Here is a 16,388-nt window from a genome sequence, read left to right on the forward strand (position 1 = left end):
AAAGTGACCAAACAATTGCCCCATTAAAAAAACCCATGAGCAGGACATGAGAGTAAATAGCCTTCTCCAATTGCTAAATTGGAGTATTCATGGCGGTGAGATGGGTTTTTGTCTTTTTCTGTAGATGGGTGATTAGTGTGTCTTGTTGTGGGTGTATTGTTGTTATAAGAAGGAAAGATTATCTGTCACTGTGGTTGATGGGTGTCATTAGCTGGTCTTTTGTGTATAGTGATCCCCGGTCCTTATGGCTGGGTAGAGTTCGTTGATCTTTTGCACGCTGTATTTTTGAGAGCTGAGAGTCAAGTTTTGTTGAGTTTCAAACTTTCCTCTTTTTTGTTGACGTTCTGCTGGTGCTTGTGGATTTCAATGGCTTCCCTGTGCAGTCTGACGTAATGATTGCTGGTGTTGTCCAGTATTTTGGTATTTTGAAATAGAATTTCATGTCCAGTTTGTTTTAGGGCATGTTCAGCTACTGCTGATTTTTCTGGTTGTTTTAGTCTGCAGTGTCTCTCATGTTCTTTGATTCTGGTGTGGATGCTTCGTTTTGTGGTTCCAATGTATACCTGGCCACAACTGCAAGGTATCCGGTATACTCCTGCAGTGGTGAGGGGGGTCCCTTCTGTCCGTAACATTTGTTGTATTTTTGTGGTGGACTTGAATACTGTTTGTAGGTTGTGTTTTTTCAAAAGTTTCCCCATGCGGTCCGTGACCCCTTTGATGTATGGCAGAAATACTTTATTTGTGGGTGGCTGTTTTTCTTCTTCAGTTCGGTGTTGTTTTCTTGGTTTGATGGCTCTTGTGATTTCATTTTTGGAGTAGCCATTTGCCTGTAGGGCCCACAACAACCATTAGATCCCGGCCGTGAAAGCCTTCGCGAATACAATACCATCCACCATTACTCCAAGAATCCTTTCCTGGTCAATCACCAACTGTTTATATTTACTCAACTTCCTTCCTTCCTTTGCCACCAAAGCACTTCCCTTAAGCCTAGACCTCTTCCAGACAGAACCCTCTTCCCGCTTTTCCCCCCCTGCTTGGTTCTAGACAAGACACAGTTTACCGTGGTTCATATCCAAACAAGCCCATTAGATGCTGCTATTTAGGTGATCCTTAAAAATCTCAAAAATTAAAGAAATTCAGATCCATAGTGGAACTTTACTGTTAAAGCTGGTTTTGTAGTTTTGTTTTGGCATGCTTCCTGAAAGCATGAAGTGGACATGAACTTCAGCTGAGAAGCACCGTAACACTAAACTACTATATTCCTGGAAAAAAGACACACCTAGGTTAAGTCTTACTTGAATTAAACAGTACTTGCTATTATCTTGCCCATTCCCTATTTGGGAGAGATTCTTCTAGAGTTCTTTCCAAATCCCACTTTTTAAAAATCTCCCTGAGTGATCATTGTGTCATGAGCAAATCTGGTCACCTCTGACTATATCCCTGACTCTCCATAACATATGATTTTAGGGATGTATCATCCAGAATTGCAGTTTGAGCACTGGCATTATTCTGCAATGCTATTCTTTCCCCATTACATTTGTGTGTACTGTAATTCCATAAAAATACATGAAAACTAAAAACAATCACATTATTTTCTTGGTTGATTAGCTCCAGCCCTATTTAGTAAAATAACCTCAATATGGAATTTTGTATCTACGAACTTGTCTCTTGTATTTTTAATACCTAGATTTTTGTATGCAGATAATTCAAAAGTTATCCTGGATAATTTTACAAAGGCATGATCATTTATAAGACTGAAGCATGCTCCTTGAGTTCACAGTCATTTATCTTTAGTTGGCAGGAAAATTGAATTTGGTTTGGCAACAGCCTTTAAGAAAACACTGAAAATCAGAAATGTGTGTATAGGGGAGATATTTGACTAGAAAGCTCAAAGTATGCATTGAGAACTGGAACTGAGCATAAGCTTGAACTAAATGGGCTGTTTTCGGCCTGTATTTCCAGTCTCCTAGCAAATATTTGTTTTCTCTAAAGAGAGGAAGTGTAAGTATGAATGAAACAACCTTCAAGTCAAAATCACGAGTAAAAATATTCTCTCTCGTTTTATTTCTTGAACGCGACGAAAATGAGGTGCTATTCCCCTTCTCTGTGTAGAAGAATGACAAAAATCAGGATTGTATCCAACCCCCAGAAGATCCCTTCAGAGTCTTAATTCCCAATATTTCCATGTCCAATCAAGTAGCATGAAACATTTGCCACATGTTTTCATTCAGATCGGAATGAAAACATGCCAGAAAAAAGAAAAGAAAAAGAGAATGATGTTTGTCATTGCCTCCCAAACAGGAACTGCAGCTGTATATTAACTGGAGAGATCATTTCCAGCGTACAAATCAGTTTTCCTTGCAGTTGGAGATCATAGTGAATAATGACTGGGTTGTTTAAGAAAGCATGACCAGTTTGAGAAGGAGGTTCCTGCCACTCTGACATGTTCACAGTATAATTTATTGCATGCAGCATATAAAACTGTGGTTACCAGGTCTTACTGCCAAGCTTAGTGGTGGAGAATCTCTTGAAAAGACCACATCACAGCACTGGCAGACCTTGCCCTTGTAAAAGGCATTTGAATTCCTGAAATCTTGCTATGTTTTTGAGTAAAATGGCCTGCAAGGATTTCTCCTATTCGCGTCTTCTGGCTTTTCTTCTGTTTCTTCGCTTTTGTTTGTGCCAAGATGAATACATGGAGGTGAGCAGAAGATCTAGCAATCCGGTGGCAAAAGTATTGCAAAGTCACCATCAGACTGGCCACAAAGGTTCCAGCAGCAGGGAATTATTGAGACAGCGGAGTCGGCTTGTTGAGTGGACGGTTGAGGATGATGATGATGGTAATAGTCCTTCTACTGACCAAAATGCCTTGAAACTAGAGGTAGATGATGTAGCACAAGCTACCTCAAATAGAGTCCAGGTACTCTGAATTCATCTTCTAAGACGACCTTTAGAAAATTGATGAGATTTTGCTTTCCTACATAAGACAGCTAGTCCTTGTTTTAGGAAAAGTTATGAAAAAATTATAGATAGACACTTTGGCTATGTTATAAACGTGTTCTTTTCCAGAATTACACTAAGATAGAATGTTTATAATAAATTAGTGTATCAAGTTCTATAAGCTGTAGGTGGGAGGTCTGCATGCAATTAGATACTTTGACTCCCCCCCACCCCCGGTTATGCATTGGTCTAGATATGAGCCCAATTTTATGCATGTTTACTTGGAAATAATCTTAACAAATCCCAAGCAATCACTGCCTATATCTGTGATTAGGTTTGCAAATTAATGGTGCAAATCCAGTCAATGTTAAGAACTTCTAGTCTCACTGAAGTCAATGGGATTTTCTTAATATTGTGTAGAATAATGCATTTTTTTAAAAAAGAAGGAAGTTAGGTTATTACTGTGTATTGGACCAAATTCTGTTCATAAAGCACTATGCAAACTATGTGTTATATGTGTTAAACTATGTGCAAACTATGAATTATAAAGATTTTTTCATCAAGCAAAATGTCAGGGATGAACAAATGAATATAACACTGGAGAACAGATGGATCCCTCTGTCCTTTTAGGATTTTGCACTGCATTTTGTGTGCTATATAATGTGTATATATCAGTAAGGCTAAAATATGAGTGAACATGTATAGAATTGCATTGTAAGAATGGTGAGGAAAAGCAAAGGGACTGTTACATGGTGATTTTAAAACAATGAATATTGTTGAATTAGTACATTAAATGAAGGTTGTGATTTACTAAATTTACTGTCAGTACTAATCATACGATTTCAAGATAATTAGCCCAACTGAAATGGGCTTAAACTTACAAACTTCATTTTGGTTGAGCAGATCAACATGAAAAGGGGTAATGTATTGTTTGAGATAGTGAGCTACTGATTATGTATTTGAACCATTATTTAAATAATTATTTTTTAAAAGTATAGTCCAGTCAATACATTACCAAAATCCTCAAAAAAGGGAACAATAAAACATGCAATGCAATTTGGAACAATAAAAACCACAATAGTGATGGAATAATACTAAACATTTATCATGCAGGCACAGAAATTAAAGTATACTGCTTCAGATATCTTAGCAATTATTTAAAAATTCAGTATTAAAAGACCCCCTGAAAAGAAAGTTCTTAATTTAAAAAACAAACAAACCCCTAAAAGGACCAAGCTCCTCAATGAATTCCAGAAACTGCAGTATGTGAGAGGGCACTTCTGGAAAAAAAAAATTCTGTTGACTGTTGAATCCAGTCTTACCTCAAAAGGAAATGGCATCTGTTAAAATAAAAATGTTCTGTACTCCATGTCAATAAGACAGGGTAGAAATGTTATTTTTCTGAAGTTCAGAAAAACAGTTGAATGAGACATAAAACTAACTAGTGACAATCTTTCTGGTTATTCTAAAAATCAATTAACCTGTGGGAAGAGGATATAAAAGTATAAATTAGGGCTCTTTCAGGCAGGGCAAGAGCATCTGGAGAAGAATCAGATTCTGAACAGCTGGTTTGTTTTTCCTACTGTCCAGATGATACCTTGATTTGATATGTTCAATATCTTTGCATGCTTTTCTGTGATTTTTGTTTGTCTCCACTGAATACAAGGTTTATATTGTTCATGGATTTGTCTTGTGAGGGCAGAGTCTAGAGCTGTGGCAATTCAATGGAAACCTCCAAGTCTCCTGGTTGGAAGCTTTTAATTAGCTCACAAGTTGTTGGTTTTTTGTATGTTTGTTTGTGAAGCAGAAAAGTAACTCTAGAAATAACACTCCAGCAGGGAAATTGATTTTTATGAAGTTTTTGAACAAAACGTTTGTAGATTTTCTAAGAAGAGGAGGTTCTTTATTACCCTGTTTCCCCAAAAATAAGACCTAACTTGAAAATAAGCCCCAGTATGATTTTTCAGGATGCTCGTAATATAAGCCCTACCCCAAAAATAAGCCTTAGTTAAGTGAAGCCCCGCCCTCCACCATTGTGCAGCATTGTGCAGCAACCAGACTATAAAATAAAACATCCCCTGAAAATTAGCCCTAATGTGTTTTTTTGGAGCAAAATTTAATATAAGGCCCTGTCCTATTTTGGGGGAAACACAGTAGCTAGCAGACTACAGAACAACTGGGTCTCAGCAAGACAAGGCTAAACAATTATTACTCCATTAGTTCGGAGTTTAGAAGAATTATTTTTGAGGGCTATAACTTCCTGCAATCACACATTCTGAATCCCCCAGCCAAAAAGGTGATTCTTCTAAGCTCTGAAGTTAGCACAACACTGTATCATAGTGGTATCTGTTATACACACAGGATCTTATGTCATATATTACTTTCTTAGCCATTATACTAATATAATTATGTACAACAGCAGGCATGCTCAATGAACTGTTTTTACTTTTGCATTATCTTAACAGACTACACAGAGTGGACCTCAAAGCCCACCTGAATGTGGTTGTAGAGGGGATTTTGGATACCGAACTTATCAGGGCCCCCCAGGTCCTCCTGGAATGCCAGGTAAATAAAAGAAAAACCCACCACATAATTATTCTGTGTCAGGGTGCTGGCTGTTCTATATAGGGGACAAGATGTATCGGGTGACTGGAGTCAGTCACCTCACCAACATCTTTGCAGGTATGCGTATTGCTGCCCTAAGTGCAGAGCTTGAAAAAATTACTTGTTGAGATTAACAAATTCCCACAGTCATTCAGCTAGCGTTGCTAGTGGCTGTGCTGCCTGGAGGATTCTGGGAGCTGCAGTCTGTGCTGTGCCTGAGGGACCAAAGCATCTGAAGATCCTGCACAGTGATAGTCCTCATCCTTGCTTGTTTTCTTTTCCCCCTCAGTTCACTCCCTCAGTCTTTTGCATCAGATGCATCTCGTCAAAGGGACTCAGAGAATTCTAGTACAGTATGTAGTTTCTTCATGATATACAGATGTGGTCTCAAAATAGCTTTCCACGCTTCAGTTATACCCACTGACATAAAGAAGTTGCCATCAGTCTTGGTAATAAATTGCTGCAAGTTATGAAGCTGGCATAGGCTTTTGCTTGTGCACAATTGACAAATGCCAATACTCACTTCTTACCTTGTGGAAATTCACTGCTGAGATTTACGTCTGCTGTGTTACACCAATACAGAAACTCAACAGGATTTTAGCCAGTGTGTACTTACACAACATGGAAGTAGCAACCATGTTCTTTGTAATAAGAGACTGTTCTTCTGTCTTTTTTCCCCTGCAAGTCATTGGCAGCAGCAGTGGTTCCAACATCCTGTCCATATAACACAGCACAGTTTCTTTAGTTTTTTTTGGCAGTATTCTAATAATAGCAATTTCCAGTAATAGAAGTATGACATCGCTATATAAAATGCTTTTATAAGCAACTTTGGATGGCAAAAATGTACAAATAGCATGGTTATTTTGACATAAGCCCACACTGATGAATAGACTTTATTATATGATCTACTCACCAAAGCCTTTATTCGATAAAAGTAAGGTATAAGATTTCAGTCACATAAAAGCACAAAATGTGCATTAAGGTCTGTAATACATATGTGTGCATGTTGTACAGTAATTTTAGAACACAGCTATGAGGGTTTGGCATCCTAATAAAGAATGCTTCAATATTTTTATCTTATTTGGAGTATTGACTTAAAAACCAATGAGTAGGATCTCTTCCATTTAACTTCATAACACAGAATTGTTTTTTCAGACAATAAATTATATACTTTATAGAACACACAGCTGAAGATAATGTTTCTAGTTCCACCAATCAATTCTAAACAAATTCAGCTTTTATATGCTTTATATAATTTGGAGGTTAACAATTTGGTTTCAGTTTTGTAACTAGTAATTTACTGTAGTCAATTATTATAGTCTCTTCAAAAGCTATGGGTTAAAAGATAATTTTATTCTGGAAAATGCAATATGCCACTTAATTCCTGAGTACGGAGAGGCTGTTGAAGATTATGTTGGCTCAGTTTGTATCTATAGAAGATAGCCGATTTTGTTCCTCACAGACTTCTGTAGGGCTATCAAGGCTCTGGGGCAAATCCAGACATTTCGGGGTGTGCCCACACCCTGCCCCTGTTCTTAATCCATTCTACAGGTCACTATATCTGGACTGAGGCCTACTGTGCCAGCACAGGTCAATGTTGCAACTAAAACACACTATTGTGTAAGGCCTAAAAGGTAAAGGTTCCCCTTGACATTTTCAGTCCAGTTGTGTCCGACTTTAGGGGGTGGTGCTCATCCTGCTTTTCAAGCCGTGGAGCCAGCGCCTGTCCGAAGACAGTTTTCCATTGTCATGTGGCCAGCATGACTAGGGAACGCCGTTTTACCTTCCCAACGAGATGGTATCTATTTATGTACTCGCATTTACATGCTTTCGAACTGCTATGTTGGCGAGTTGCTGGGACAGAGCGACGGGCGCTCACTCTGTCGTGTGGATTCGATCTTACGACTGCTGGTCTTCTGACCCTGCAGCACAGGCTTCTGCGGTTTAGCCCACAGTGCCACCACGTCCCTTATGTGAGGCCTAGTGAATTTAAAAAGTTATGTAATCATGAAGGTCTAGACTCTAGAATATTCTGATGATTAGAAACAAGAGTATTCAGCTAAGAGTATTACTATTATCACTATTGCATATTTGGTTATGACAACACTTTCACTTCTACCAATACCATTTGCAGATTGCCTACCTGGAAGTTATTTCTTTCATTTATTTTCCAGGTAATATTCACTTACTTTCCCTTCAGACCCTTAAAACTGGCATTCCAACTCTATAGCCTCTTTTTTATGCCACACACATTTTCCGACATTTTAGAAGTTATATATGGGCCTTCTATTGTGCAAAGTAATATGTGATTTGAAGAATATTAGAATCACCTAACATGTTGTAGACTGAAAAACAGAAAATAAATTTGAAGGAGACCGTCCTTTTAAGCTTGTCTCTTTAGTGAGCAATACATTCCTTCGTTTTAAGGAAATCATGGAAACAATGGAAATAATGGAGCACCCGGTGTTGAAGGAACAAAAGGTGACAAAGGTGACAAGGGGGACATGGGACCCCGAGGAGAGCGGGGCAACCATGGACCCAAAGGAGAGAAGGGTTACCCTGGCATCCCACCAGAACTTCAGGTAAAATTCTTAAAAATTCATGATTTCTATCATGAGGTGGGGGAGATTCCCCTGTCATACATTAGTGATCAAGTGAGATGTCATAATATGAATTAATTATTAAATGAATATGCAAATACATAATTAAAAATACAGTCAGATTTTATATTCTGAAAAGTTTAGACCCAGAGCAGGCCGGCCTGAAGCTTTGTTTTTTTTTTCCCCAGGAGACCCACGAAGAACCACTAATTGCAGACAGCTAAAAAGGAGTGAATTGGGCAGGTGAACCTTAATTTTGAACCATAGTGCTATTTGTTTGGATTACAACTTCCAGAATCACCTCAGTGAGCATGGTTACTATGGGGGCCTTGGAAGTTGGATTCCAAACAAGTACCACTCTGGTTCAAAGTTAAGGTCCACTCCTTTTTAGCTTTCTTCAATTAGTGGTAAGCCAAGGATTGGCAAGAGGGCAACATCCAAGGAAGGGAGGCTATGGTCATGGACTAAACTGCATTGAATTTAGGGGCCTTTATGGACACTGGCAGTGAAACAACTTGGGTTCTTTGTGTGGCCACCTAAACCAAATGCAGTCACAAAAGGGACTGTGAATCAAACTGATGCCTCTAATACCTGCCATTGTAGTCACAGTCTCAGTTTCCACAAATCTTCTCAGGACTGTTTTGTGTTGCTGGGAGGTAAACCTTCTGATTCACTTCCTGTATTAATCAGTGTTCACCCAGGTTGATATTTTAGAAGCAGATAGAGTTGGAGAAGAAAGCAACAACAAGACATTGAACCTTGTAACTTATTCTACATTAAGAACTGGAAAAAGTGCTTGTGAAAATAGCTAGTATTTTTTAAAAACTCCTTGAACTGATCTTAAGAGGTGCTAGATAGAGAGGAGCATGAACTGCCAGTTTGATAGTTTGTGCCAGATGTTTGGCAGTTCCTAGCCCCCCTCCTCCAGCAGGCGCCCATTGAGAGACAGCGCCTGGAGGAGCCGGGGCAAGGAAGCAGTTTGTTCCCATCATTAGTGTTGGATTGTCTCACACCATGCTATGACAGAAACATTAGAACATAAAAACAGTCCTGCTGGTCAAAGCAAACATTCGTCTCGTCCAGCATTCTGTTTATACAGTGACTAACAGGTTGCCCACCAACAGTCTCCCTCCACTGCTTCTGCTTCTCAATAACACATATACAGAGTACTGAAATAGTGAAAGAAATATATAGATCCAATAATGATTTTGCTCAATTAATTTGTCACAGCTAAAATATTATTTTATTGATTTATTTTATTTATATCCTGCCCATCTAGAGTTAAATATTTCAACATATTTTGCAGACTCTCCATAATGAGCTTTATAGTATTAATCAAATGGGGATAAGTAGTCATTAAGTCCTGATGAATTAATCAAGAATACTGTGAGGAAGGTCACTACTGCTTGAGTTTGCATACAAATCTCCATGCACAAGAAAGAAAGAAAGAAAGAAAGAAAGAAAGAAAGAAAGAAAGAAAGAAAGAAAGAAAGAAAGAAAGAAAGAAAGAAAGAAAGAAAGAAATCTGAAACATTTATAAATCAGGCAAATAAAGTAAATGCAAGCAGAGTATTATGCATTGAAGCCTCAATCCCAGCCCAACTGAAGGCAATACATGCTTACTTGGAAGTAAGTCCCACGTAGGCCTATAAAAATGTGCACAGAATTGCAGCTTTCCTCTCTGATTTCTTTCTCTTTTTTTGAAGACTGGTGGGTCAAGGTACTACATAGTTCCAAACCATAAAACAGAGAACTTTTCTAGTTAAATGAAAAGTGAAGTCTGTTTCCAGTGTTTGTATTCTGGGTTTATTTCACACTTGCACAAAACTGAAGAGTAAGCTTCAGTCTCCCCACCTTCAAGTTCACAGCTGCATAACTGGCACAGAAAGGAAGTTATTTCCTCAGAACTGCTCAGTGTTTGAAGTGCAACTTGACTACAGTAGTTCTTGTGTTAAAGTGTAATCTCCAACTGAGACATTTACCCTTCAAGCGTACATCTGTATTCTCTCCTTTCCGTATATGAACAGCTCTCTGTCTATATGTAAATCAATGAGATTTTTGTCACTGGAGTTTGCTGAGAGCTGGCCCAAGTCCTAAAAGTACATCTAGGAAATTAAAGCAAATATACCCCAAACAAAACTGGGGAAGAAACGAATGCGGAATGGATTGACTCCAAGCATGTCTTCCAATTTGTCTTTCTCCTGCTTGGTAGCTGATGTCTATACTTACCCTGTATTTGTATAGGTTGCATTCATGGCTTCAATGGCAACCCACTTCAGTAATCAGAACAGTGGAATTATCTTCAGTAGTGTTGAAACCAACGTTGGCAATTTTTTTGATGTAATGACTGGCCGGTTTGGTGCCCCAGTGAATGGTAAGTGTAAAGAATAAGAGAATCCATTAGGGCTGTGCACAGTGAAAACAAAACCTAGAACATTCATTTTTGAATCCAGTGGTTGAAATCCTGTTGCGCAGATACGCTGATCAGTGGGAAATGACGTAATTGGTAGTGACAGACTGTCACTAACTAAAGAGTCCTATTCAGTTTTGGGTTGCATGCAACTTTGTCTCACTGCACTCAAGTTTTGCACAACCTAAAAACAAAGAACCGACTCTTTAATTAGCAACAACCTGCTGCCGCTGCCTCCAGTGACATCATTCCTGCTATGCCAGCATAGCTTGCAACAGAATATTGGTCAATTAGTTACTCACTGCATTTTAAACACCATTCATTGCTGTTAAATCTGAGTACTCTACACCTTGGAAAACTCTGGAAAGGGTGACCATAAATAAGTCAGAATTGACCTGATGGCACATAATTATTGTGACACAGAGAATTAGGAATACAGTGGTGCCTCGCTTAACGAGCGCACCATTTAATGACGAATCTGCATAGCAACGTTTTTTTAATGGTGAAACATCGCATTGTGATGATCGGTAAGCGTTTCGCTTACCGATTTTCACATCACGATGTTTTTTTAACAGCTGATCGGCATTTCCAAAATGTCCGCCGGGTAAAAAAAATGTCCGCCTGCTGTGTTTTTGCCTGGATTCCTTGCTTACCGGGCAGTGAAAATGGCGGCCACATGGAGGATTTCCGCATAACGGTGAGTTTTATGCCCATAAGAACACATTAAACGTGTTTTAATGCATTCTTATGGGCTTTTTTTACCCGCATAGCGACGAATCCACATAGCGACGATTTTTTCGGAATGGATTATCGTCGCTATGCGGGGCACCACTGTAAATGGAATAATGAATTTGGTATGTTCATTTTATGTAATCAGTGGGCAATGGCACATAATGCTAAATGGAAAGATTTTGATGGTAGCTGACACCTGCTGCTAATCCACTTTGGAAATCAACTACCTTGTAAAAACATTGTTTTCAAAATCTGAAGGATCCATGTAAATGATGTTCTCCTTGATTTTTCTGCTGGATTGTAGGGTTCTTGTTTGTTTGTTTAAGTGGAATAGTACTAAATTGAAAACTCCTGACTTGCTGCCTGAACTCTGCCATTGGTACAAAGTGAAACAGCCGCCCACCATTCCTAAAAGTGATTTTTTAAAAGCATGAAAAAACGTGAGTTTTGTTACACTTTTGTCATGGTTGATGCCAGTTTGACCCTTGCAGAATCTGGACAGTCGGAAAAATGCTGCTATCATCCATGTGTGTAAGGTGCACTGGATACTAAGTCTGGATGATCCTAGTTGTTATTCAAACTGTCGATTGAAGCATAGAGAGGAAGTAACACAGGACTTATAAAAACTTTAGGCAAAGAATGATCCTGCCTCATCTGTCTTATATGTACAATTTGATAAACTGCATGATTGTTTTCAGGGGTATATTTCTTCACCTTCAATATGATGAAGCATGAGGACGTTGAAGAAGTTTATGTTTACCTAATGCATAACGGCAATACAGTTTTCAGCTTATACAGGTGTGTTGACTAGCATGTGTAGATGTTTTGCATTTGCAGTTTTTTTTAAAAAGTGCTATAGCTAGTAGTAGAGCATGTAGCCTACATATACACAGGGCCAGAGTTAACATCCCAAACTCAGTGAAGTATCAGGCTGCAAATTATATGAAAGACCACGATGAGGTCCTTTTGTCACACAAAATAAACAAGGGTGGGCTAAACCAGTGGTCCCCAACTTTTTTGGCATTGTGGACCAGTTTAGCAGGGGGTGCATGCCTGCATGGGGGGAGCTGTGCACGTGGGGGGCGGGGCGGGAGATCTGTCTTGGCGGCCCAGTCCTGCCAAGGCCACGGCCTGGTACCGGGTCGCAGACCGGGAGTTGGGGACCCCTGGGCTAAACAAATAAATATAACCTTTTATAAGGTATTAACTTTAAATTAGGCTGCTTGATGGTGACCTGGAATTTAACATTCCTAGCCAACTCACACTGCCCAGCATAGAACTGTTTTTTTAATGCAGGAAAATTGATACGTACCTGGAGCTGAGGTTAACTGCAAATGACAATCTGCAACAGAAAATGGGTGCTGTACCTTTTTGCCATCCACCTCTTGCTCGTCAACACTCGCAGTAGCAAGAGTGCCAGACCTCGTTCACATTAGGAAAACATTGCATTTGTTTTATATAACAATTGTGAGATATTGAGAACACAAAGTTCATCTTCTGTTGATTCTTTATTCTTAGCTATGAATCAAAAGGAAAAGCAGACTCATCAAGCAACAGTGCTGTGCTTAAACTCGCCAAGGGAGATGAAGTTTGGCTGCGGATGGGCAATGGGGCACTTCATGGAGATCACCAGCGCTTTTCTACTTTTGCAGGATTCCTTCTTTTTGAGACCAAGTAGATGATTCCGAAATATGGTTTCCTAAAGCAGAAACTGCTATTTGTTTTCTAGATTCCTTAGAACAACATAGCCTTATGCTAACACCACAGGGCCTTTATAGGCCCCGATGTTTTGGTATCTATGGAACACAGTAAGAAAAGTTGGTCCAAATTGATTATATCCTCTGATACAGAGTTTTCATGTGATTTATGATCACCACATCTTGATCTGGTCCTCATACACTTAAGTAGTTACTAAGCACCTATTACAGAGAATTTAACAGGCCGTTAAACATTGTCCCACTGCAGAGGCCTCATTCATATGGATTTCTTGCAAGTACAGGCATATAGAGTGATTTTTTCCCCTGAAATTAATTAAAAGTGGCTTAATTGGGACAAATGTATCAAAGACCAACCAACCATTTGTCAGTTTGCTTGGGTTTTTTTTAACCTTTTGTACATGTCCATTATCAATTTATAATGACCATTTATTTGAATAGTTGAGACAGTTTTAAAAGATAACTTCTCAACATTAAAATTATTGCTAGCTTGAACATGAAGCTGCATCTTAGGGGGAAAATATGTTAGATCTTTCTATAATTTATCAAATCTTGATTTTCACTCTCTGAGTGATTACAAGTAGGTTTAGCTGAATGAGAAATAGTAATCCTAAGGTGGTAGTGGAAAACTGCAAGAGAGCCACCATTTCTCAAGTATTGGTGGCAGCAGTCAAAGGGGGAAGGGAAGGCTGAATGTCCATTTCTGCACATCTCCTGTTTCGGCCTTTGGAGGTGTTTCCCTTTCTTTTTGGTCCTAATGGAAGGAAAATAAATGTATGGGCGGTGTACTTTTTTGTCCTTTTGTGGCATGATGCGTATGAGGGTGGTGGGGAAAGGGAGCTTTAGAGCTGGCAGGTTCAAGGCCTCTCCCAATCTGTTCCCAATACAGCACTTTTAACCCCTGGTATTACAGATAACAGGGGGGGGGGGCTCCCATGTGCATAAATGCTTCCTCTTTTGTTATCAGTGAAGTTCCTGTCCTCTGAAGATGCCGGCCACAGAGACTGGCGAAATGTCAGGAAGAACAATCTTCAGAACACTGCCAAAGAGCCCGAAAAACCCAGAACAACCATTCCTTTCTCTTGCTACGGTACTTTGCCCATAGCTGGCTTGTGACCAAAAAAGGGTTTCCCTCCCCTGAAACTCCAACTTTAAGACCCCAAAACCCCTAAAGAAGGCCACCAGATGGACTACAGTATAAGATTGCATGCTCCTGGTTGGAATGGTTAAGTACCGTGTTTCCCTGAAAATAAGACAAGGTCTTATATTAATTTTTGCTCCAAAAAACGCATTAAGGCTTATTTTCAGGGGACGTTTTATTTTACAGTCATATCATCTTCTGGTTGCTGCACAATGCTGGAGGGTGGGGTTTCACTTAATTGGGGCTTATTTTGGGGGCAGGGCTTTTATTACGAGCATCCTGAAATATCATACTAGGGCTTATTTTCAGGTTAGGTCTTATTTTTGGGGAAACGGTATAAACTGTAAATGTAAGTACTTTGACTTAACAGGAATATGCATTGAAATGTATATTATATTTTATGTTTAAGCTTATTCAAACGGTAGCAGTCAAGAACATAATGTTTAAGAATACAGTATAATAGCAACATTTTGGCATGCTTTAAAAATCATAGAACCATTCGATCATTTATTCTAGTTAGCAGTATTCGGACCCTAGCTTTTAGCAATATGAAACCCCTTTGTATTTGTTGTCATGAGAAGTGTTCTTATTTTGTAAACTGAACTTTTACTAATTAAATTGTTTTTGTATAAGTCTCTTGTGAATATATTGTGCAGAAAGAAATATCAATCAGCACAGAAAGCTGAATAACTAGTCGACATTGGATATTTCAAAGCACTTCAGAAACACCAAAAGCTTGATCCAAACAGCGACATACTACAGCAGAGCTCTAGACAAAGTCTAAACTGCAAAAAATACATTTGCATTGCAATAAAAAACCAAACAAAAATAAATTCAACAAAGTTTCTTGCATGCCTTTTCCCACTAGAAGCAACTGTATAAAGCGTATGCTCCACGGGAAGGGGCTGACACATTTGAAGGAGATTGCAGACTGTAAACTATTCTTCACATACCACCTTATAAGATTTGCTATGCAACTTATACCATCCTGATTCAGCCTTTTTATTTCACATTGTGTTTATGGCTGTGGCCAAAAAAGGTTGAGAATGGTGGATGTAAAGCATATTTAAACATTCCATACTATATGCAATGGCACAATGTGAACATACACCCTCTATTCTCTTCTTTCTTTTCTTAAGCAAGACATCTATAGAGGCCAGTTTTTCAGATTGTTTAGACAAGAAAGGAAATGCTTGTAGACTGAGATGGGGGAGCCTCACCCCAGCATTTCAAATGGAAGCTGCTCTTGCATGAAAGTGAGATGGCACTTCCTAGAGGACTATCCTCAGAGAGTGCATGTCTATCCCTTGGACTCTTAGTTGTGGAGTCCCACAGGGTTCTATCATCTCCCCATTGCTGTTTAATATCTATGAGGCGCTAGGGAAGGTCATCAGGAGTTTTGGAGCTTTGTGTCACCAATATGTGGGTGACACCCAGCTCTCTTTCTCCTTTCACCCTTCTGCAATGAATGCTTTCCCGTCCCTTGAGTCCCTCCTGGACGCTGTGCTGGGGATGATGGACAAAAGACTGAAGCTGAACCTGGACAAGACAGCAGTCCAGTGTCTGCGGTCTGAGGGCCTTCCTCTCTTTTGGAGAAGCTACTCTCTCTGCTAAGGATGAAGTTCACAGTCTGGGTGTACTCCTGGACCCAGCGCTATCAATGGAGTCCCAGGTAGTGTCTGTGGTCCATTCTGCTTTTTTTTTTTCCGTTTAAGGCAGATTGCCCAGCTACCTTGGCACTGGATCTCTCACCATACTGGTCCATGCACTGGTAGTCTAGGAATTAGATCACTATAATGCTCTTTATGAAGGGCTGCCCATGAGGCTGCTACAGAAACTTCAGCATGTTCAGAATATGGTGATGAGATTACTGAGATTACAGAGTGATGAAATACCATTATATATCCCCTACCTTGGCCGCCTTGCTCTGGTTACCTGTTTGTTTCTGTGCGAGCTTCAAGGTGATGATGCTGATGTACAAGGCCCTAAACAGTTTAGGACGTTGATACCTGGCAAAAAAGAGAAGACCATAAATCAGGCCTTCTCTGCGGTTACCACCCCACCTCTGGAATAATTTCCTGCCTAAAATTTGCCTGGCCCCTTCACTGGGAATTTTCAATCTCTGAAAACATCACTGTTTAGACAGGCTTTCCCGGAGTTTACATCATCATAGCGCACAAGTTTTTCAGCGCTTATACTATCTGTTCCATTATTTATTTTTATTTTATTTTATTTTATTTTATTTT

At 39.4% G+C, this 16,388-nt stretch overlaps 1 protein-coding gene and 1 long non-coding RNA gene across 3 annotated transcripts; one reads left to right on the top strand and one right to left on the bottom strand.

Moving 5' to 3' along the window:
* Nucleotides 1-734: 734 nt before the first annotated feature.
* Nucleotides 735-16,147, bottom strand: LOC144586370 (uncharacterized). The gene is made up of 5 exons (XR_013541155.1): nucleotides 16,055-16,147; nucleotides 12,599-12,985; nucleotides 10,374-10,491; nucleotides 8,736-8,821; nucleotides 735-6,258 (listed from the first exon to the last, which is right to left on the bottom strand). It is a non-coding gene; the product is annotated as an uncharacterized LOC144586370 (long non-coding RNA).
* C1QTNF3 (C1q and TNF related 3) lies at nucleotides 2,568-14,774 on the top strand. 2 transcript variants are annotated; one of them, XM_020807106.3, is made up of 6 exons: nucleotides 2,568-2,701; nucleotides 5,406-5,505; nucleotides 7,972-8,126; nucleotides 10,389-10,518; nucleotides 11,985-12,084; nucleotides 12,805-14,774. In XM_020807106.3, exons 1-6 carry the CDS (start codon nucleotides 2,600-2,602, stop codon nucleotides 12,962-12,964), a joined length of 747 nt encoding a protein of 248 aa, XP_020662765.2. In that variant the 5' UTR covers nucleotides 2,568-2,599; the 3' UTR covers nucleotides 12,965-14,774. The 2 variants fall into 2 exon arrangements, with proteins under 2 accessions (XP_020662765.2, XP_072848961.1); XM_072992860.2 differs by lacking the exon at nucleotides 2,568-2,701 and adding an exon at nucleotides 2,718-2,840.
* Nucleotides 16,148-16,388: the final 241 nt, after the last annotated feature.

Source organism: Pogona vitticeps, chromosome 2 (genome assembly GCF_051106095.1).
Source record: "Pogona vitticeps strain Pit_001003342236 chromosome 2, PviZW2.1, whole genome shotgun sequence".
Classification (NCBI taxonomy): domain Eukaryota; kingdom Metazoa; phylum Chordata; class Lepidosauria; order Squamata; family Agamidae; genus Pogona; species Pogona vitticeps.

What these genes read in the sequence shown, in the direction of transcription:
- C1QTNF3 (XM_020807106.3), top strand. Translation starts at nt 2,600, where the DNA reads ATGTTTTTGAGTAAAATGGCCTGCAAGGATTTCTCCTATTCGCGTCTT. An exon ending in AGGTCCTCCTGGAATGCCAG is followed by an intron (nt 5,506 to 7,971) that starts GTAAATAAAAGA and finishes CTTCGTTTTAAG; the next exon opens with GAAATCATGGAAACAATGGA. An exon ending in GTTTGGTGCCCCAGTGAATG is followed by an intron (nt 10,519 to 11,984) that starts GTAAGTGTAAAG and finishes GATTGTTTTCAG; the next exon opens with GGGTATATTTCTTCACCTTC.